The sequence below is a fragment of the Mobula hypostoma genome, chromosome 14 (genome assembly GCF_963921235.1).
Source record: "Mobula hypostoma chromosome 14, sMobHyp1.1, whole genome shotgun sequence".
Lineage (NCBI taxonomy): Eukaryota > Metazoa > Chordata > Chondrichthyes > Myliobatiformes > Myliobatidae > Mobula > Mobula hypostoma.
Window position 1 is genome coordinate 19,209,382 of NC_086110.1, and position 23,090 is coordinate 19,232,471.

The 23,090-nt window shown below is 42.8% G+C and overlaps 1 protein-coding gene across 3 annotated transcripts in view; it reads right to left on the minus strand.

Annotated features, from left to right (window-relative positions):
- The window catches only part of nlrc5 (NLR family, CARD domain containing 5), a 258,886-nt gene that overhangs the window by 69,930 nt on the left and 165,866 nt on the right, over positions 1-23,090 (minus strand). For all 3 annotated transcript variants that reach the window (XM_063066746.1, XM_063066749.1, XM_063066748.1), the window contains exons 27-35: positions 22,509-22,553; positions 22,345-22,428; positions 18,791-18,874; positions 16,693-16,782; positions 12,432-12,494; positions 11,306-11,389; positions 5,311-5,394; positions 2,929-3,012; positions 1,066-1,152 (exon numbers count right to left, since the gene is read on the minus strand). In XM_063066746.1, the coding sequence (XP_062922816.1) occupies positions 1,066-1,152; positions 2,929-3,012; positions 5,311-5,394; positions 11,306-11,389; positions 12,432-12,494; positions 16,693-16,782; positions 18,791-18,874; positions 22,345-22,428; positions 22,509-22,553 (705 nt within the window). The remainder of the gene's footprint in view (positions 1-1,065; positions 1,153-2,928; positions 3,013-5,310; positions 5,395-11,305; positions 11,390-12,431; positions 12,495-16,692; positions 16,783-18,790; positions 18,875-22,344; positions 22,429-22,508; positions 22,554-23,090) is intronic.

The following is a 23,090-nucleotide window of genomic DNA, read 5'->3' on the forward strand; positions in this document are numbered from 1 at the left end:
GTAAATCTCCTCTTAGATTTCATGAAAGGAGTCGATACATCATTGAGAGTGAGGGGTAATAAGGGATATGGAGCTGGGCCAGGCGAGGCGAACTGAGGTTCATCTCAGCTGCAATCAAACCTAGTGATGTAGCACTTGGCCCTCTTATGTTTGTACTGACTGAAATAAATTTCACTCATTCCTTCATTCAATGGCCAAATCCTGAACTAAAGGTCCTGGCCAAATGGACTCCTCATTGTCACACTTCCGAGTAAGCCAAAAGAAAGATCGAACACCAACATCTGCAAATACCCGATGCTTCAGCACACACAGCTGAACACAGGCTGGTATTGCGGTGGATCAGAGATACACAGACCACATCAAGGCACTCTCAGGGTTTAACAAAAATTACTTCTGGCACTACATGTAGTTGAGAGCTGACATGATTTTGCTTTTCCCTTCCCCTTGACCACATGCTTCCACAGAGCACTAGAGAAACCTCAAATGCCTCAGACATGAAACGAAGCTTAGGTGCTGCTGTTCAACTGCAGGTGTACATAACATTCTCAACTATTATCCAACAGCAGCTTGAAAATTATGCCTTCCTGATAGGCTAGATGGCCGAGCCAGCTCACATCTCCTTTAAATCTTTAACCCTCTTGGAAATAAATTAATACTGCTATAAGTAATCTCAAGAAAAGGTAATCTTACTGAACTGCTAGGTCTGTGTTTTTACCAAATGAGCTGTCTTCATGAATGTTCTGCCAATCTATGTGTCCTATGTCAGTGATTGTGTGGATCCAATCAAAATAATCCAGGGAACGTGAGTATGAGGGAATACCATGGAGCATCTGGGTTATTCCTGCTTGCCATTTTTCTGTAAAGGCCACATTAAATCCAACCTAACTTTACATTCATTAGCTTTACTGAGACAAGCTGAAGTTACATGGGGAACAAGCCAATCACTTGACCCTAGTTCAGTCTACATCTACATCAAAGTAGTTTTCCAATATTACTTACATCAAGCTTGAACAATAAAGAATGGTAAAAATAAACCACCAATCCGATAAAGAGTAAAGTTCTAACCTAATTTCCACAATATTCAGGCAGGTTTCGACACACTTCACAACAAGGTTAGCAGAATCTGCACCATGTATCCATAGCTCTTCAAACCTGAAACAGAAACCAGAGACAACACTGCCAGCATCTGCTTTCAGTTTTAAAACACTCGGAATTCTGTCAGCAACAATCTTAGGGTCAATTCTGAAGCCCTTCAGTCCCCCATTGTTGAAATGTGCTAGTGTACAAAAGAGGATAAAGGGTCAAAAAGGATTCCCTCGATAATGTCTATGTTGGAAAGGGGGGGGAAGAGAGGGAAGGGGGAAGAGGGGGAAAGGGGTGGAGAGGGGAGGAGAGAGGGGTGGAGAGAAGGGGAGAGAGAGAGGGATTTTCACCTTTGGACACTAATTTTTCCCCATTCTTCTTTATAAAACTGCTCAAGCCCTGTCAGATTGCATGGGGATCGTGAATGAACAGCCCTTTTGAAGTCCAGCTGCAAATTCTCAATTGGATTGAGATATGGACTCTGACTTGGCCACTCCAGGACATTGACTTTGTTGTTTTAAGCCATTTCTGTGTAGCTCTGGCTTTTATGCTTGGGGTCAATGTCCTGCTGGAAAACAAATCTTCTCCCAAGTCGCAGTTCTCTTGCAGATTGCATCAGGTTTTCCTCCAGGATTTCCCTGTATTTTGCTGCATTCATTTTACCCTCTACCTTCACAAACCTTCCAGGGCCTGCTGCAGTGAAGCATCCCCACAGCATGATGTAGCCACCATCAAGCTTCATGGCAGGGGTGGTATGTTTTTGATGATGTGTGGTGTTTGGCTTATGCCAAACACAGCGCTTAGTCTGATGGCCAAAAGCTCAATTTTGTTTTCATCAGACCATAGAACCATCTTCCAGCTGATTTCATTGACTCCCACGTGCCTTCTAGCAAAGTCTAGCTGAAACTTCATGTGGTTTTTTTCAGCAGTGACTTTCCTTTTGCCACTCTCCCACAATGCTGCAACCTGTGAAGTATCCGGACAGCAGTTGTCCTATCTCGACCACTGAAGCTTGTAACTCCTCCAGAGTTGTCATAGGTCTCTTGGTGGCCTCCCTCTCTAGTCACATTTTACACGGTCACTCTGTTTTTGAAGACTGCCAGCTCTCGGCAGATTTACCGCTGTGCCACATTTATTCCATTTCTTGATGATCAACTTATATCCAGTATCCAATATCCAAGAGATATTCAGTTACTTGGAAATGTTCTTGTATCCATCTCCTGACTTGTGCTTTTCAATAACCTTTTCACAAGGTTGTTCTTTTGTCTTCATGGTGTAGTTTTTGCTGAGATACTGACTCACCAGCAGTTGAACATTCCAGCTACAGGTATATTTTTACTACAATCAGCTTGACTGCACATGGTGATCTCCATTTAACTAAATACATGATTTCTAAAATCAATTGGCTGTACCAGTAATGATTTGGTGTGTCATATTAAAGGGGTGAATATTAATGCAATCAATTATTTTATGTTTTATATTTGTAATTAATTTAGATCACTTTGTAGAGATCTGTTTTCACTTTGATACGAAAGAGTCTTTTTCTATTGATCAGTGTCAAAAAAAAAGGCAAAATTAAATCCACTGTGATTCAATGTTGTAAAACAATAAAAGATGAAAACTTCCAAAGGAGGTGGGTACTTTTTATAGGCATTGTAGATAGAGAGAGAGACAGACAAACCGACATAGACGGAGGCAGAGAGGAAGTCCAGAAAATTGTTGTGTAAGGATGAGATGGACCAGTAGGGGTGTTGGAGTGTCTCTGCCAATGCAGATAAAAAAAAACGTGAAAATAAAGAACTCTGGCAACGCTCTTCCTTTGCCCCAAGCCAGTAACAAACATACCTTACTGTTAATGTTTTACGATAATAATTCAGTGCCACACAAAGGTTTTCAAAAGCAGCAAGAGAAATCCCATTCTTCTGTAGACTGGAAAATAAAACAGTAAAATTCTAAATTCTGCATTTTGACATAAGTCGGACAATAACAACTTGTCCCACAGCTTATCTCCGCATTCCGCACTGAACTGTGTTTCAATCATGTATCATGATATTTTTTCGGAAGGATACAGCAACATATCATGAAATCTGAAACAGACTGTACCAGCTCTGAAATCCCATCTGATTCCCTTCAACAGGAAGCCAGCAGAAAGCATATCGTAAATAGCTGAAGATAGTCGGACAACGTTGTGTCCCCGTAATTTCTGCTGGTTTCCGAATGGAGTCGCAGTAGGAATTGAAAAACAAACAATTGCAGATAATGTAGAGTACTTGCAAAAATCTTAGGCACCCTATGATATGTATATCTGCCCAAGACTTTTGCACAGTACTGTAGTAATTTAATTTATTGCACTGTAGAATTGTCATAAAAAAACCTAATTTCATGGCATATGTGAGTGATGATAAACCTGATTCTGATATGGGATTTCAGACTGGGAGTGGGAAGGGGTCTGGGAGAGAGGAATCATGGTTGGGATAAGTGGCAGAGAGAGGGAAACACCAGAGAAACATTCTATAATGGTCAATAAACCAATTGTTTGTAATCAAATGACCTTGCCTGGTGTCTCAGGGCTGGGTGTGCCTGCACCCATGCCACCCCCTTCCCCGGGCACTCCTTCGCTGCCATCTGTCCCACCATCTTTCCACAGCACTCCACCCTCACCATTCTGTATATCCTTTTCTCCCGCCAGATTTACAAACTTGCCCTCCTCTCCATGTTGACAAATACAGGACTGTGCAAAAGTCTTAAGCACCCTTGCTATATATATGTGTCTAGACTTTTGCACAGTACTGTAAATGTGAAGTGATTGCCAAATGTGCTGAAAATACTCAGCAGGCCAGCCTGGATCTGTCGTGCAAGAGAAATAATTAAAATTTCAGGTCAATTACATTTTATCAGAAGAGTGAGGACCAAATGCCAAATCATCAGTCCAAAATATTCATTGTGCTTCTTTCTCCACAGGTGCTGCCTGACCTGCCGTCTATCTCTGGCACTTTGATTTTTTTTTATTGTAGTAGGAGCACACATTGATTAGTCACCAGAATTGCATGACCTAGCTGTTTTTGCACTTCACAACTTTAAAATTAATCTCTAAGATTCAACATCAACAAATTGTAATCTCAGTGTTTAGCACACTGATCCCATCAAGATTTATCTGTGGCTTTACGTACACCGATGTTGTAGAAAACTGGCAGGGAAACTGACAGTATGAGTCCACATTCATGTGATAAATAAATCTGAATGTGAAGTGTAGAAAGCCAGAAGCTGCTGTCAGGGGCTTGCTACTGGGCAGCACGCTTAAGGTCAGGTTCAAGTTTATTGTCATTCAACCATACACATGTATACAGATAAAAGAAACATCGTTCCTCTGGGACCGGGGTGCAAAACACAGTACATATACCTCATACAGCACACAAGATACTATTAACACAATCATATTCACATAGTTAAAAAGCACAGCTCAAGAACTAAACATGAATCTGCACCAAGTGCCACCGCGTCTTTTCCCCAGGGTTGGGGAAGGAAGAAACATAAGGCACAGGTTTAACGAGAGAGGAGAGGTGTTTAGTAGGAACCTGAGGGGCAGCTTTTTCACTCAGAGGGTGGTTGGTACAGTGTCTCTGGACTCACAGCACCAGGTTCAAGAGCAGTTACTACCCCTCAACCATCAGGCTCTTGAACAAAAGGGGATAGCTGCCCTCATTTAAAGACTCTTCTATCTTGTTATTTCATGCTCATTATGTATTGCTATTTATTTATATCTGCGTTTACTGTTCTGTAGATTTGCTAAGTGTGCCCACTGGGAAAGAAACTCAGGGTTGTAGATGGTGACATGCATGTACTCTGATAATAAATTTTACTTTGACTTTGAATGAGCTGCCAGAGGAAGTTGTTGGGGCAAGCACATTAAAACAATGTTTGAAAGGTACTTGGATAGGAAAGACTTAGAAGCAATATGAACCAATCATGGTCAAGTGGACTAGATTAAATGGGAACCTTGGTCAGCACGAACCAATTGGACCGAAAGGCCTGTTTCCATGCTGTAAGAGGGAGCTAATAGTTTAAAATATTATTTTCCAAAGATTTAAAATCCCTAATGACTGGTTAATTTTAAGTTGTGGGTTATTGAAGTGTTTACTTTTTATAAAGTTCCTTAGCTCATATTGATGTGATTGGGTCAAGTTTGAAGTTGTCCTTGCAGGGGTTGTGCTGTGTGTGACCACTCACTTGAGCTCTTCCAGATGTTTGAGACCATTCACAACCTTCACCAGACTTCTCACGTCTTCATCCCCCATTATGTTGTTAGTGAGCCTACGATTAAAAGGTAACAATTCAGCATCTCTTTTCAAACAATTATTTTTCTGTGCATGAGACACAACTTTCATCATTCACCAGCCACAAAGATAAAGTGTAGGAGAAGCAACAATACCTTTGCTGCAACTGTGCAAACTCTGCAAACGACAGGCACAATAATGTGGTGTACACGACAGGAAGTCGACTTCTTACACAGAGCACAGGTTAGATTGCAACAGTAGAGAAAAGTGTTCTGTTCTTGGAATCAGTGTACAGTGAAGCTCTGTTGTCTAGCTTATAAATTCCATAGACAAGATAACATAGGATTTTCGGTTCGAAGGTAATGATACAACAATGATGTTTGAAGAACATAAGGCATTAAATCTTACAGCAGAGGTAGGTAGGTGCTAGGGTGAATGAATGCAAAATGGGCAATGAAACTCAGAATCTTGCCTATCACATTAACTCCCTTGATCCCAATGACTGCAAAAAGAAATGAGATGCAATAAACTCCTGAATGGGTCCTGACGAAGGGTCTCGGCCTGAAACGTCGACTGCACCTCTTCCTACAGATGCTGCTTGGCCTGCTGCGTTCACCAGCAACTTTGATGTATATTGCTTGAATTTCCAGCATCTGCAGAATTCCTGTTGTTTGCGTTTAAACTCCTGAATGGGTGGGATTTATTGACTATTGTAACCAAGGGAGATCCCATGGCGAATTTAAAGTGTTAGCTTTAAAGATAACACTTGACCTGTGACTTTTGTTGCTAACGATGACTAACTATGGTTATGTATACACATTAAGAGTATTTTTCATAATCTTCATACTGTTGTAGTCCTGTCACTTATATTTAATTTATTTACACTCTTTCATGTTTGAAAAAGGCTTTGTTAGTTAGCCCACCCTAACCCCTCTCTGGCTATTACCCCTGTCACTGCACAGTAAATACTTTAAACCACTTTTTATGATGCTCTTTACATTGTATATACATGCTATTATTAATGTATATATGCATATGTTATTCCATATCCATACTTTAATCTCTAAACTTTATTTTATATAATTCTTTATAATTATTGAATGTTGTTGCTGTTTTTGGTCGCATGACACACCAACACACCTCAGCAAGTTCCTAATACAGGTGAATGAAGCTGATCCCTAAATAATTAGTTGGTGCAAGCAAAACGCCACCAGTCACTGTTCTCAGTCCAAATGCGATACCTGTCCGTCACATAGATGAGATCCATCTCAGAGCGGTCTCCTGGATGGACCTCCACTCAGCTTGTTCAATGCTCTATGGGAGCAAGGTTTCCTCCACAGCCCAGTCATCTCAACACGTTGCTGCTGAGTGAGGGAGAGATTTTGGCCTTCCACTACGGGGTCAGGAGACTGCCCACCGACTCCCGGATCTGCACCAAGGCAGAGGGACGGTGAGGAAACGTATAGTTAAATTCCACGCCCTTGCGATAGAGACTGAATGGAATGAGAGATCCCTCATCACTGCCTTCCAGCGCAGGCTGAACATAAAGGTCCAACATGAGATCACTGTCCGTGACAAGCAGAATGATTTAGGCGACCTGATTAATTTGGCCATGTGAGTTGACGATCAGGTAAACGACTGGCGCCGGAAAAGCATGCCTTGAGCTTCTTACACTTTGGACCACCATCTATCTTCAGCCCCTCCCTCATCACACAGCACCCAGTCCACGGGGGAGCTTGTGCAAGTGGGGGACATATGCACCTATCTCAGGAGGAATCTCATCAGTGCAGGACACAGGTACCTGCCTCTATTGTGGCGATCCAGGACATCTCCGGCCAGCTATGTTTTTGGTGTCCAATAAAAGAGGATACCCATCAGGAGGGAGGTGAGTCCACACAGGTCAGTTCTCCCTACAATCGACTTCTCCTAATTGTGTTATGCTCCCAGCTTCCTTATCGTGGTGTTCTTGTAGTCATGAACATAAGGGATTTATCAACTCCAGTGCAGCCAGGGAACTCATGGACATCCCTCTGGCTCGAAGGTGGAGAATTCTGACTCAGAAATTGAGAGAAAAGATGAACCCTGGATGGACGACCTCTGGGCACTGGGCAGATCGACCTTTCCACCAAAGCCCCCCAACTTGTGCTGGAAGGCAACCATAGGGAACCATAGGCTCTTCACAGTGATATTGTTTGGGGGCCGACAATGCAGGGACGCAGGGATGGAGCTTGCCATCCTTCATGCACACTAAATAGTGTGAGTTCCATACAGACCAGGTGTGGTTTTTGGGCTATATACACTCACTTCTTCCAGTGTTCAAATGGACCCACATTAAGTTCACGCAGTCACAGAGAGGCCCAAACCATCTATAGTCAAACAGGCGCAGTGCTTCATGGGGTTTGCGAATTTTTATCGTCACTCCATCTGAAGTTTCAGCTCAGTCGTGGCCTGCATGAATGCACTCACCAGGAAGACCGCTGCAGGTTTCCACTGGACAAACGAAGCAAACCAAGCATTCCCGGAACTAAAGCGATGCTTCACCACTTCCAGTGTTGCAACACCTAGACCAATCCCGGCCATTCATCGACAAGGCGGACACATCCGATGTCAGCATTGGAGATGTACTTTCTCAGCGCTCTTCACTGGATAGCCGGCTACACTCTTGTGGCTTTCTTTCCCGTCACTTGACTCCTGCGGAGAGTAACTACAGTGCTGGGAACTGAGAACCGCTGGTTGTCAAGCAGGCCCTGGTAGAATGGCGACACTGGCCAGAGGGGGAAGAGCATTCCTTTTTGGTTTGGACCGATCACAAGAGCCTCTCCTACACTTGGGACACTAACAGTCTCAACTCCCCCCCAGCCTGTTGACCTCTCTTCTTCACCTGGTTAATTTGACTCTCACCTATCATCCCCGCAGCAAGAATACTAAGACTGAAGCTCTCTCCCAGCAGTTCGACAGGTCTGAGGACGATGCCGATCCTGACACCAACCTTCCTCGTTCGTGTCGATGATTTGGGGAAAAGAGGCAGAGGTGAGGGCTGCCCAGCAATTGGATCCAGACCTCAGTGGGGGACCTCCCAATAGACTGTTTGTCCCTGTTATGGTGTGCTCCAAGGTGCTGCAATGGGGCTACTCCTCCCATCTGGTTGGCCATCTGGGAATTCAAAGGACCTAGGAAACTTCTTGGTGGCCATCTATGTCCCAGTATGTCCACAACTTTATCTCTGCCTGTTCTACTTGTGCTGAGAACAAGACATCATGCCAGTGCCCTGAGGGTCTGCTATGTCTGCCTCACCTCCCCTGGTCCCACCTCCTGGTGGATTTCATCACTGGTCTACCCTTGTCCAATGGAAACACAACCAATTCTCCAAGGCTGCCCACTTCGTTGCTCTCCCTAAGCTCCTGTCAGCTTGTGAGACTGCCACCCACATGGTTCAGCATGTAATCAGGCTGCAAGGCTTCCCCCAGGACATCATGTATGATCAAGGACCACCCTGTTTTTGGAAGGCTCCCTGTTCTCTTGTGGGAGCCATGGCCGGCCTCTTGTCTGGTGTCCACCCCAATCTAATTGTCAGCCTGAGAGAGTGAATCAGGAGCTGGAGATAACCCTGAGCTGCCTTGCCTCTTCCAACCCCGTGTCCTGGAGCTCCTAATTGGTTTGGGAAGAGATCGCCCAAAATAACCTCCAGTTGTTCTCCACTGGCATGTCCCCCTTTGAATGCCAGAAGAAATTCCAGCCACCACTCTTCCCTGACCAAGAGATTGACCTGGGAATTCCTGCTGCTGAACAGTTGATCCAACGCTACAAGCTCACATGGAGACAAGCCAGGATTTCCTTCATACATGCTTGAAACAACATGTCCAGAAGGCTGATCACTTCCGCCAACATGTGAGGTCCTTCAAGCCCAGGAAAGAAGGTCTGGCTAGCATCAAGGGATCTTCCCCTCAAATTCAAGAGCCGCAAGTTGGCCCCACACTATGTGAGACTGTTCATAGTGGAAATGGCTATCACCAAGGTCTCATGCAGATAGTTTCTACCAGTATCAATGAAGATCCACACAGTGTTCCATGTTTCCCAGCTCAGGCCGGTTACCACCAGTCACTCCAACTCACCCTCCTCCCTACTTTGTGGATGATTCCCTCGTCTTCATTGTGCGGCACCTCCTAGCATCTCGCTGGATGCGGGGCAGAGTCCAGAGTTCACGAGGATGACTCTGGGAATGAAGGGGTTGGCATATGAGAAGCGTTTGGCAGCTTTGGGCCTGGACTCACCGGAATTTACAAAAATACGTGGGGATCTCGTTGAAACCTACTGAATGTTGAAAGGCTAGGTAGGGTGGTTGTGGAGAGAATATTTCCTATGGTAGGGGTATCCACAACTAGAAGGGACAGCCTCAAAATTGAAGGGTGACCTTTTAGATCAGAGATAAGGAATATTTTTTTGCCAAAGAGTAGTGAATCTGTGGAATCCTCCGCTACAGACTGTGGTGGAGGCTAGTCCATTGGTATATTTAAGACGGAAGTTGATCGTTTTCTGATCAGTCAGGGCATCAAAGGATATGGTGAGAGGGCAGGTGTATAGGGTTAAATGATGGTGGAGTGGACTCGATGGGCTGAATGGCCTAATTCTGCTCCTATGTCTCATGGTCTTATGAATTTCCAGTATCTGCAGAGTCTATTGTGTAAACACTTCACATTGTGGGTAGATTAGTGCACGGTAAAGGTTAATATAATTTGTCAAGAGGGTGTTGAGAAAATGTTTCCAAATCCCGCATCTCCTCTGGTTTTCAGCTGAGATTCTATTCCTGACAATGTGCGGCCTGAGGGAATTGAGGGCTGGACTAGGGTCAGGGTGCTTTGCCGGGAGGAGACTGAACAGGAGGTCAAGCCTGGATTAATGGGAGAGGAATGGATCAGGCTATGCATCTGGGCCAGTCTCACCTGTCCAGGTTACCGGGACTGGCTGGTAGTCAGGGAGGCCATTAGAAAGCCTCAGAATATCAGCAGCAAGTGGTTGGATAGAAGAACGTGGACACTCTGGACTGTCCCCTCAGGTCAAAGGGAAACCCCTTTAACCGAAACTCAGTTAAGAATGGTTTCAGTGTGTGAGAGCCCCATGCTAATTATAACTGTTTGATCAGATCAGTTTTCTTTTCCCCTCACGGGTAGTGACTTCATATGTTCGCATAGTTGCTGCTACCACATGCATTCAACAGCTTCTCTGGGAGAGCTCAGAGCTAAAACATAAAGCTACATGTAATTTGGATTTTGGTGAAATTCCTTAACACTGTACACAAATTCACAGTCTAGAATTTCTAGGTTTCCAGCTTTTTGACGCTTTAAGTCACCTATACACATTATTCTCTGGAGCAGATTTTCTAATAATTCTCCTGTGGGCTGCATGAGGAAGCACTTTTAACCACATTTCAGGAACAATAAATGCAAGCTGGTGTCATTCCAAGAGACTATCGAGAAAACTGGTCCAACGATGGTCACGCAACTACCAGCAGGAACCAAGGACTTACAGCACAAACTGTCCAGCAGCGCATCACAAGTGGTCAAATACAAGAAGGTGCTTGTGAGAAACTTTAGACAACTACTTTTCAACCTCTGTAGCACCCAAGATCACTAAAACACGCACCAAAATCATAAGAAAATAATCTTTGTAATTCTCCACTTCTGAGGGCTTTGGCTGTTTTACCGAGGCTGGGGCTGATAGACTTTTGAGGTCGAGATGAGAAGGATCTCACTCCTGCTTCTCTTACCTTCTCGAGGAATCTAGAGTCAGAATGTGCAGCAGATCAGCAGTCATTAAAAACCTCTATCTGCCATCAAGGTCTGCTGTCTTCCTTGTGGGGACTGTCCTCTTCGAGGATAAGGTAATTCATACACAAGGATATATTTCTAAACCATAAAACAATGTAAGATTTCAGGGGTCCAAGAACTCACGTTAGCTCTGTCAGATAGGTGCTCTGTTCAACAATGGAGAAAAACTCCGACAGGTCTTCCTTTTTCAGTTGGCATTCCTTCACCCTGTACACACCCAATGACAAGGAAAAAATATAAAAGTCAACAAACTGCAGATGCTGTGAACCTGAAACAAATCAGAAGGTACTGTAAATACACAGAAGGTCAGGCAGCGTCGCAGAAGGAGCAACAGAAAAAAAAATTCAGATCAACAACTTTGCTTCAATCTGAAATACTGATTTTGTTTCTCTTTATGTTGCCTGACCTGCTGAGTAGCTCCAGCATCTTTTGTCCTTAGAATAAAGACAAGTAATTCACATCAAGATTATCAGCAAATGTTTCACATTCATTGCTCCCTCCAATAAATATAAAACTTTACCAATGATTGAAAGATATGACTCACACTACAGGATACTAACTAACAATCAAGCTACAAAGAGAATTCAGCAGAATAATCAAATAGAATAAGGAACCAACAAGAATGAATGGAAGGCAGGCAAAAAAAATGTAAGAAGCTAACCAGGGAACTGAGAATTCATGTGCTGTAGACCAAATTAATAAACAACCATAGATGGATGCAGTGAAAATGATGAAGCTAATATTTTCATTACTTTAAAAAACATTGCTCTTGGTTATGAACTCATGTTAAGTAAGGGGAACATTTCCTCTATTAATACATAAAAATCAGTGGATGAATTGGAATGAAATTAATTGAATTTAATGCAACCTAATGCAGCCGGTTAAAGTAATATCAAAATATATTACATTCTTTACAAGGTTCTGTGGGTATGTTTTTCACAGTGGAAAAGATGCAAATTTTGGAGCCATAAGTTTTGAAAGATGGAAACAATCATATGATCTTCAGCCATGTAATTCCGTGACTGAAACCTGCCCAGTTTCAAATCATTAAATATTATACATCTCATCCTTTGTAAAAATATGCCACTGTACCTACATAAGTGATCTCCAAGTTCGTTGCGTCTTAGACAATGAAACTCAAATTGAGAGTTGCTCTCGCTGTTTCACTGGAAATTTCAAGCTTTGTTACATCCCAGCTAGCAGATGTTAATACTATTAGTCATATTCTAAAAGCAACCGGTTTACTCACCTGCATGCCTTTTTCTCACGTTGCTTTGCAAATCTTAGAAATGATCTTCCATTTGATGCCAAACTATACATTAAAATGAAGACAAACAGCATATGTCATTCACATTGGTAATCTTTACCATGTTATTTTAAAAAAGCTTAGTTTAAGTAGGTGCAGCCAAGATTCCAACAGAATTTGATCTGGCTAGGGTACTGGTAACTACCTGTTTTTTACTGGTTTATGTAACACCAAATTGCAGATGGTGGGTGGGCTATTAATGGATTAAAACACCTTCTTTACTCTCTAACAACAGGAATTCTGCAGATGCTGGAAATTCAAGCAACACACATCAAAGTTGCTGGTGAACGCAGCAGGCCAGGCAGCATCTCTAGGAAGAGGTGCAGTCGACGAAGGGTCTCAGCCTGAAACGTCGACTGCACCTCTTCCTAGAGATGCTGCCTGGCCTGCTGCGTTCACCAGCAACTTTGCTGTGTGTTTCTTTACTCTCTCCTCCTTCACAAGTCTCTTTTTACCACAACGTATCACCTGGCTTTGTGATTTGTAAAGCCTGGATCGCTATATGATCAATTTACTGCCACAATGCACTGCAGTCCGTACAATGATTTCACGCAATAAATGTTCTCCAATATTTCTTGTATAATATCAATAGAATTTCAAAACCTTCTAATTTCAGTTAATGCTTCATGGCAAACAAACTATAATTAACAAACTTCAGGATTCACTGACATGTAGAAGAAATAAAAGCATCAGTAGATTTTGATTGGCCTTCTAAGATTTTTCAAGTGATGAATGGAAAACCATTTTATCACAGTGCACAATGCCTGATAACAGGCAAGTTTCTTGGGAAGCTTTCCCTCAGAAACCAGCTTCTCAAAAAAAAAAGACCATAAACTGTCCTTTTTCCTGACCAATACTAACTGAACTGCTGTGTATTTACACAACTTTCAATTTTAATTTGTGATAGTCCAACTTCCCATCGTAGGATTGAGGTTGACTTTCTTCCACTCTAGTTTTTTGGGTTCTGAGGTGGCTAATGAGCCAATATGGGAACCCCACCCTCCCACAGATGGGAAGGTGGTCGTCACTGCAGTGACAGGGTAGCTAGCTTGTGTGACAGTTCATTTCATTCCCCTTCTACACAAAGTCCTCTGTGTGGTCCTGAGGCACAACTTGATGTTCTCAGTACCAGTCTAAATGCCCCTTCTCCATTTTGAGCGATTATGGACCAGAGATTCCCTGAGTGAGTGAGAATGTTGTATTTTTTTCAAAGATGCATTGAGCACATCCTTTTATCCATATCTCTGGTAATATCTGCCTGTGATGAAGCTCGGTACAGAAACTGGTGTGGACTCCAACTGGGGTCGGGAATGTGGCTACTTTTCTTTATGTAGCCAAAAAATGATAGGGAGAGCCTCAGGACCAGGTGGATAAGTCACTAATCAACTTCATCTATATTCCTTGTAGATAGATTTAAGATCATCTGAAGATTAAAATTAAATGAAACAAATATTAGTAAAAGTTTTTTTTAAAGAGATATAGCACAGTGACAGGTCCTTCCAGCCCCTGAAGCTGAGCTGCCCAGTTACACCCAAGTGACCAATTAACCTGCTACAAAGATCTGCACCTTTGGAATGGTGGATGGAAATGGGAACACCCGGAAGAAACCCATGTGGTCACAGGGAGAATTTACAAACTCCTTACAGATAGAGGTGGAATTGAACCTGGGTGACCGGTGCTGTAATAATTTACACTAACCACTATGCTATCCTGTGGCACCTTTTATTGCAGACAAAAAAGGGTGGACTTTTTGCTGGGTGGATTTTATGTGATGGGGCAGACTTAAATGATGGAAAAATCAATATACAGTGCATTCTACATCAAAATACTCGCTTATTTAATTCAGGGATGTGTTCAACAAAACTGTTTTTCTCTCTCTTGAGAAGGGAGCTCTCCAGCTGGAGACTGGAAAGTTGTTTCTTCAATATGATGAGTTGTTTCTGAAGTGATTGCCTCTTCTGTTCTGTTGAGCTTTGCCTTGCTCCAAATATCGAAGATGTTTCATTTTTTGCTGAAAACTTTCTTTTTCTCTTCCTCAGTAACTTTTTTTAAAAGAATACTTAATTTAATGTAGTGTAAGATCCATAGAGAAAACAAACTGCTTGCTCGGTTTATCCCAAAGAAAGCCAACATCATCAGGGAAATTTAATGTGCAAGAATAAAATTTACTGACAGTTCTTCACCAAGAAAAGCTACTGACCCTATCCAGCCCCACAAACTCTCAAGATTTCTGAATACATAAGAAATAAGTAAGCTGTTGAAGTCATTATGACCACCCTTTATGAACAAGGATCTGAATGCCTCCTCCATGCTAAAGACTGGGAGGATGGGAGGAGGGGAAGGGACTTGAGTTAGAATTTCCTTTTGGCATACAAGATCACTGTGGTTGTTGCTGCAAAAGTCAAACTTTTTTTAAAGGGATCAAACTTTCTAAAACTGTGACACAGCTGAATAGTTACACAGATTCATCAGAGAATCAGAACACAGAACAACTTTGTAATTACTGAATCTATTATCAACATTTGATTATATCATTCAAGACTTGATTTTGATGCAAAATCCCTCACTTTAGGGAGCACCAAATTGTTTTCCCCCACTTTAACTCTCTGAGGAAGATTAGCCATGCTATTAACTCGCGTATAGTTTACAATCCCTTTTAATATGTTATCAATCTAGTTCTGTTAATGTGCTAACTAACTTTGAATTAGCATTATTCCATAGAAATGTGTTCCACAGAGTTGAATGTTAGGGACATCCGCAATCCAGGCATCTGCTCTGCGCTTGAAGGCGATGTGGGCAGGAGGCATGAGGAGTGGCCAGTTGGTGCACCCAGAGTTCGAGCCTGGAATTTCTCTGGAGTTTGGAGTCCCCACATCAGTCATTGCTTGATCAGGGGTCGATTACAGAGACTGGAGTCCGAAGGTCGATTAGAACTCTGGACAGTGAAGCATGATGGCCAAAGCCTAGAGTCAGGAGCTGGAGGCCCATCCTGAGTTGAAGGACTGTCTGCGTGTGTGGGTGGGCAGGAGGGAGTAAAGGAACTTGGTTTGCTGCTATTGTTTTGTTGCTTGTTATGGTCGGTTTAGCTGTGTGCTGCCAAGTACTGCGGGCACGTTATATTGGTGCAGGAATGGTGGAGACACTTGGGGGCTGCCCTCGGTATATCCCTGGTTTGTGTTGGTTGTTAATGCAAATGATGCATTTCACTGTGTATGGATAGATAAATCTCAATCTGAACCTAAAGCTTCTATTGTGAATCCAATTCCAATCTTGCTCCAGAACTGTAGATTGCGTCTCATGGTCATTGTTCAAGTTAAACAGACTTACTTCTCTTCTCCGCGCCCTGTCCTATTCATCATTTTGCTGGTTTACTTTGTGTCTCTCTTCAAACCAACATCAACTGATTCACAGTCATTCCCACCTCTCCCTCCTTCTTGCCAGTGGAGTATTTTGATTTGAGAATGCTCGTGTTTGATCAGGCTGCTGAGGGGAGCATGTTTTTTGCTGCAGAATGTAGGACACCTTTAGGTTACCCATTGCTCAGGATGCATATGCTGCTATTCCAGTGATCTAGCTCAAACCCTCAGGGTCTATCAAATATTAGAAATTGGCAGCTGAAGTCATGATACTTTTGAGTTCTTTATGAGCAGCTCTGATGCAGAATTGTGCCTGAAAAAGAGGCAGGTACCCAGGCAACATCTAAAAAGTATCTGAATGCGCATTTGAATCGCCCAGTTATCAAAGACTATGGACAAAGTGCTGATAAACGGGATTAGTATTGATGAGTGTCAGATGGTCAGTGTAGAATGGTAAACTGAAGGACCTGTTTCTGTGCTGTATGACACTATCACCATGACTATATATCATTTACAAGTCAGTCAATCACCTAACATTCACCCACACTGTAATCCACCTCTTCTGCCGGTCTCCATTTTCACATTTAGCTAATTCTAGATATTTGGCATTTAACAAATTATAGATATTTGGCATTTAACAAAGCAGAACAGGCCAGTTGGTCTTTGAGTACCACATTCATGACTACAAGATTACCTTTTCCTCCACCCCAGAGGTCATGTTCTATACAACTGCATATTCATCTCCAATGAATGATGTGTGTGGCATGTCTGAACTGAGCAATCAGGTTACCAAATCCCAGACAGATATCATAGGCTTCAATACGAATTTAAAGGACACGCCTGCTTACCTCACTTCAACCTCCACCATATGCTTGCATGTATTGAGGGATTCCACCAGGTACAGAACACCAGCCGGGGAGATTCTGTTGTTGCTGACACTGGAGACGATCAGAATGAAATATTGGTTTTACTAAACTGTACCCTGTGAAAAGGACTACAGATAATCAGATAGATTTCCAAAGCTTGGGAATTTGGGGTACTTTTGAATACTGACACTGAGTAATATTGAACTGATAAGTATTTTAATGAAAAATTTGAGAAGACCTAGGAGAATGACATTTGAACTTGGAAAGAAAGATAATATTTTATCAAGTCTTTATCAGTGCCTAGTCCACTGCTGTACTCTCTCTACACCCATACATGTGTAGCTAGGCACGGCTCAAATGCCATCTATAAATTTGCCGATGACACAACTTACGTTGGCAGAGTTTCAGATGGTGACCAGTAGGCATCGGAGACAGGTGACGAGATGGTGAGATAGATCAGCTGACTGAGAGGTGTCACAACAACAACCTTACACTCAACATCAGTAAGACCGAGGAGTTGACTGTGGACTTCAGGAAGGGGAAGTCAAGGGAACACACTCCAGTCCTCATCGAGGGATCAGCATGGAAAGGGTGAGCTGTTTCAAGTTCCCGAGTGTTGAGCAATTATGTATTGATGCAATTGCACAGAAAGCATGACAGTGGCCATATTTCATTAGGAGTCTGAGGAGATTTGGTATGTCTGGTGTGGAGGGGCTGCTGCACAGGATCAGAAAAATCTGCACGAAGTTGCAAACTCAGCCAGCTCCATCGTGGGCACTGGCCTCCCCAGCTTAAAGGACATCTTCATAAGGCAATGCCTCAAACATGCTCATCCATTGTGAAGGACTTCCATCACCAAGCAAACACCCTCTTCTCATTGCTACCATCACTGAGGAGGCACAGGAGCCTGAAGACACACACTCAATGTTTTAGGAACAGCTTCTTCCTCTCCAGCTTCAGATTTCTTAATGGACAATGAACCCACGTGCATGACCTCACCAGTGCATGCCATGTATACTACAAGCGATATTCTGATTCTAGTTTTGACTGTTTTGCTGAGGATCGTTGTCCTATCACTTTTTATTCATAGAGTCAGAGAGCTGGACAGGCCCTTCAGCTGAACTTGTCCATGCTCAACAAGATGCCGAACTAAAATAACCCCACCTGCATTTGACCCTCTAAACATTTCTTTTCCATGTGTCTGTCCAAATATGTCTTTTTAAAAATCGTCAACTGTGCCTTCTGATACCACGTCCTCTGGCAACTTCTTCCATATACCCATCACACTCTGTGTAATAAATTTACCCTTCTGGTATCCTTCAAATCTTCCCCCATGACCTTTAACCTTTGCTCTCTAGTTTTTGATTTCCCTACTCTAGGGACACGATAGCTTACCCGTGCCCTTCATAACTTTGAAAACCTCCAAAAGGTTACCCTCATCCTCTTTTGCTCCAGGGAAATCAGGCCCAGCTTATCCAATCCCTTATAACTCATGCCTTCCAGTCAAAGCAACTCATTTGTGAATCCGTTTTTACATCCTCTCCCGTTTAACCACACCATTCCTATAGCATGGTGACTACAACTACACACAATACTCCAACTGCAGCCTAATCACGATTTCCCAGCTCCAGGACTAAGTTGCAAAGACAATGGAGGCAAGCCTATCAACCTCCGCTTTAAATATACTGAATGGCTTGGCCTCTGCAGCTGTCTGTGGCAAAGAATTCCACAGATTCATTACCTCTTGCATATGCCTCTTTCACCACCCTGTGAGTTTGTGTCGACACTTTCAGGAACAATGTACTTGTAGCCCTAGTTTCTCTTTTCAAAAACTCCTCCAGCACCCTGCCATTCATTGTGAATGTCCCGGGCTGGTCTAACCTCCCAAAATTCATAATTTTGAACTTGTTTGAGTTAAATTCTGCAATCTAATTTTAAAAAAAACATTTCAACTGAAATTAAAATTGAAAATGAAAATTGAAAATTAAGCTTAAAAATGAAAATGGTGTAAGAAGCTTTTGTGCAATCATTCTTTTGTTTTAAGGTTTTCAGTTTTAATCAGAATGGAAGAGATACTTACTCTAACAGTTTCAAAAACTGCAGATTTGGTAAGAAGTCACGCAGACTCTGTACTCCTTCATCTTCAAGTAAGTTGCAGGACAAGCTGAAGAACGATTATTAAACTTAAATAATTGATATCAGAATTTAGTTACTTTACTCTAACCATAAGTATAAGACATTGGAACAGAATTAGGCCATTCAGTACATTGAATCTGCTCTGACATTCCATCATGGCTGATATATTATCCCGTTCAATCCCATTCTCCTGCCTTCTCCCTGTAATCTTTGACATCCTGAATAATCAAAAACCTATCAACCTCCACTTTAAGTATACCCAATGGCTTGGCCTCTGCAGCTGTCTGTGGCAAAGAATTCCACAGATTCACTACACTGGCTAAAGAAAACTTAGTGAAGAAGAGCAGAGAGAAGTCCTGATGGCATTAAACAGCGACTCCTTTGTTTGCATCTTCAGAAACAGCTCTTTTTCTATCTTTGATACCTCTTTCTTCCTTCTCAAGGTTCCTTCAAAGACTCTGACTTGGAGTTACACTCTGACTTCGGTTCCTTGCAGGAATGGGACCCGCTCTCAGGGCCTCACAACTGGCTGCTTTTTGATATCCCAAGGCTGTGGCCCAGAAGATTAGCACACCTGTAGGGTTCTGGATTTTCATTGCTCTGGACACATGCTGATTCTAGGCCAGTGCCCCTGACTGAGGCATGGCGGGAGCACACGGAACATCAGGAGCAGCGGGTTGTGTGTCTGAAGAGCTGCGCCTTTCTGGGGCTGACTCTGGGTGCAGAGCTCGGAAAAATCGATGCCAGAGACTTCTAACATTGTAAACTAGTGAGTCTTTGTTATGTCCCCCCTTTCACTGTGAAATGGGGACACCTCTTTTTCCCTTATTAGGGGGAGAGAGAGCCTGTGGTATGTTGAATTACCAGGTGAACGAGTAGTCTTTGGGGTACTGCAAGTCTGTGTCTTTATTGATGCTTTGCTGCACGCTCGAGTGCTCAGTGGGGGGCGCAGATGCTCTTTGCTGGTTGGGGTATCGTTGCCTTGCTGCTGCTTATGTGTGGGAGGGGGAACTGGGGGGACATTGGGGTTCTAACGTTTAACTGTCGTTCATTCTTTGGGACATTCTCTGTTTTCATGGATGTTTGTGAAGAAAAAGAATTTCAGGATGTATATTGTATACAATTCTCTGACATTAAATCTACCTATTGAAATTCCTCCTCGTCTCTGCTCCAAATGGACGTCCCTCTATTCTGAGGCTGTGCCCTCTGGTTCCAGACTCTCTTCAATAAGAAACATACTTCCCACATTCATTCTATCCAGACCCTTCAATATTCAATAGGTTTTAATGAGATCCCGCCACACTCTTCAAAGTTTCCAAGCCATCAAGCGCTCCTCATATGTTAACCCTTTCATTCCTGGAATCATTCACACGAACCTCCTCTGGACCCTCTCCAATGCTAGCACATATTTTCTTAGATAAGGAGCTAGAAACTACTCTAAATTCTCCAGGTGCAGTCTCATCAACAGCATTACATCCTTGCTCTTGTACTCTCGTCCTATTGAAATGAATCCTAACATTCCATTTGCCTTCCACTGACTCAACCTGCAAGTCAACCAATAGGGAATCCTGCACAAGAACTCCCAAATCCCTTTGCATATCTGATTTTTGATATTTTCCCCATTTAGAAAATATTCTATGCCTTTATGTCTTCTCCCAAAGTGCATGACCATACACTTCCCAACACCATATTCCATGTACCACTTTATATCATCTGCAAACTTGGCATAAAGCCTTCAATTCCATCATCCATATCATTGACATCTAACGTGAAAGGAAACAGTCCCAACACCAACCCCTTCAGAACACCACCAGTCACCGGCAGCAAACCAGAAAAGACCCATGCTAGTATCTTTCCTGTAATACCATGGGTTTTTATCTTGTTAAGCAGCCTCATGCACAGCACTTTGTCAAAGGCCTTTCTGAAAATCCAAGTAAATAACATCCATTGACTCTCCTTTGTCTATCTTGCCTTTTACTTCCTCAAAGAATTCCAACAGATCCGTCAGGGAAGATTTCCCCTAAAGGAAACCATACTGACTTTGACCTATTTTATCTTGTGCCTCCAAGTAACCCGAAACCTCATCCTTACTTACAGACTCCAACATTTTCCCACCTACTGAATCAGGCCAACTGGCCTATAATTTCCTTTCTCCTGCCTCTCTCACTTCTTAAAGAGTGGAGTGACATTTGCGATTTTTCAACCCCTGGAACCATTCCAGAATCTAGCGATCCTAGGAAGATCATTACTAGTGCCTCCACAATCTCCCCAGCTACCTCTTTCAGAACCCTGGTGTCCAGGTGACTTACCACCTTCAGACCTTTCAGCTTCCCAAGCACCTTCTCCTTAATAATGGGAACAGCACTCACTTCTGCCCTGACCCCCTTGAATTTCTGCAATACCTCTAGTGTCTTTCATAGTGAAGACTGACTCAAAATGCTTGTTAAGTTTGCCTGCTGTTTCTTTGACCCCCATTACTGCCTCTGCAGTATCACTTTCCAGCAGTTCACTGTACGATCCCGTAGCGGTTAGCACAGTCTGTAAGATCAGGTTTGAGTTCTCACTGAGGAGTCTGTCGGGAGGCTGTACCTTCTCCCTGTGACTACATGAGTTTGCTTCAGTGCTCTGGTTTCCTGCCACGTACAGTTTAGGATTAGCATGTCGTGGGCATGCTACATTGGCCTGTGAAGCGTGGCAACACTTCTGGGCTGCCCAGCAAACCCTCAACACGAACAACACAATTCACTGCATGTCTCAATGTACACGTGACAAATAAAACTAATCTTTAAGATCTTTATCTTTAAACTTCAAGAGGAAAGTTAAAATCGTACTTTTGCGTCCAATAGAGGCAATTTGCCTTGGCACCTAGGCATTTCAAGCTTATAGTTTATTGGCAAATTAAACTGAGCAGACAACCTTTAGAAACTGCAAGAAATGCTCATCGCTGTGTTTTGTTCTCCTGACCTAGAAGACTTTTTGCTTGTAATGAATCCCATAGATGTGCATTATCTTGTGTGCACCTACTTGTAAATAAACTGGATGAAAAGGATAGTCATAGTGATTACAATGGGGACATGAGCCTTTGAACCCAGCACCCCTTTGGCAACCACCAAGAATACTATCAGAACTCAGTTTATTCTCCTCAGATTTGCAGTTTTGCAGACTGCTTGTCTGTCAGTCTTTGTTTGTGTGGTTTTTCATTGATTTTATTATATTTCTTTGTTCCTCCGTGAGTGCTTGCAAGAAAATGAATCTCAGGGTAGCATATGGTGACATCTACAAACATTGATAATAAATATACTTGAACTTTGAACGTTCCCCATCATCTCTCTCACAACACAGATTCCACCACTTAGCTACACACTAGGGGCAATCTGCAGTGTCACCCAATCTGTACATCTTTGAGAAGTGAGAGGAAACTAAAGAACCGAGAGGAAACAAAGCTCCCCACACATGGCTGTACGTTGGAATTGAGCCAATGGTCAATGGTGTACTTACTCCACTTCTGCCAGGTTCTTGCAGCATTCAAGAATCTTGAAAAGCTGTTCCACGCTCATTTTATACAGATTACACTCCCTCAAGCTTTGAAAAAGAAGACAGGGTGTGAACTTTAGAAGGACAAGACTCAAATGCCTGCTTCACTGGATTTGGCTAAAGATTACCTGAGAATCCTTAGGGGTTCTGCTTTCTTCCCATTTCCTTCAAGTCTGTGGGAAATAGAGAGCATTAAAACAAGAGCACAGTAGTTCACACAAACATCCTGATACTGCAATAATGTGAGTTCACCCAATAAAACACTAACAAAAAATGATTTGAGAGGGCATTAATGTTTAAAAAGGGTACTGTGAACAAAGAATCAGCAGGTTAGTTGCAGTGACCATGCTGATTAGTCCACACTACATCATATGCCTACGATGATCCAGATGAGGGAACCAAATGTAATATTGCAAAGTTAGCCGAAACAATAAACTGGGTATGCTTGTAAATTGTGAGAAAGTTGTAAATAGGCTTGTGGGGGGGTGGGAGGAGCAATTTGGACAGACTCAGCAATGGGGTAAAATTGAAATAAGAGAGTGTACCATGGAGACAATTTAAATTTATCCACTTCAGTTGTGAAAACAGAGAGGCAGATTTCATTGGATGGTATTACTTTGGGAGGTATTGATGTACAAAATGACGTGTCTTTGTACAAGGTTCAGTGACAGCAAACACGACGGCATAGCATATATACAAAGGTCGTGTTA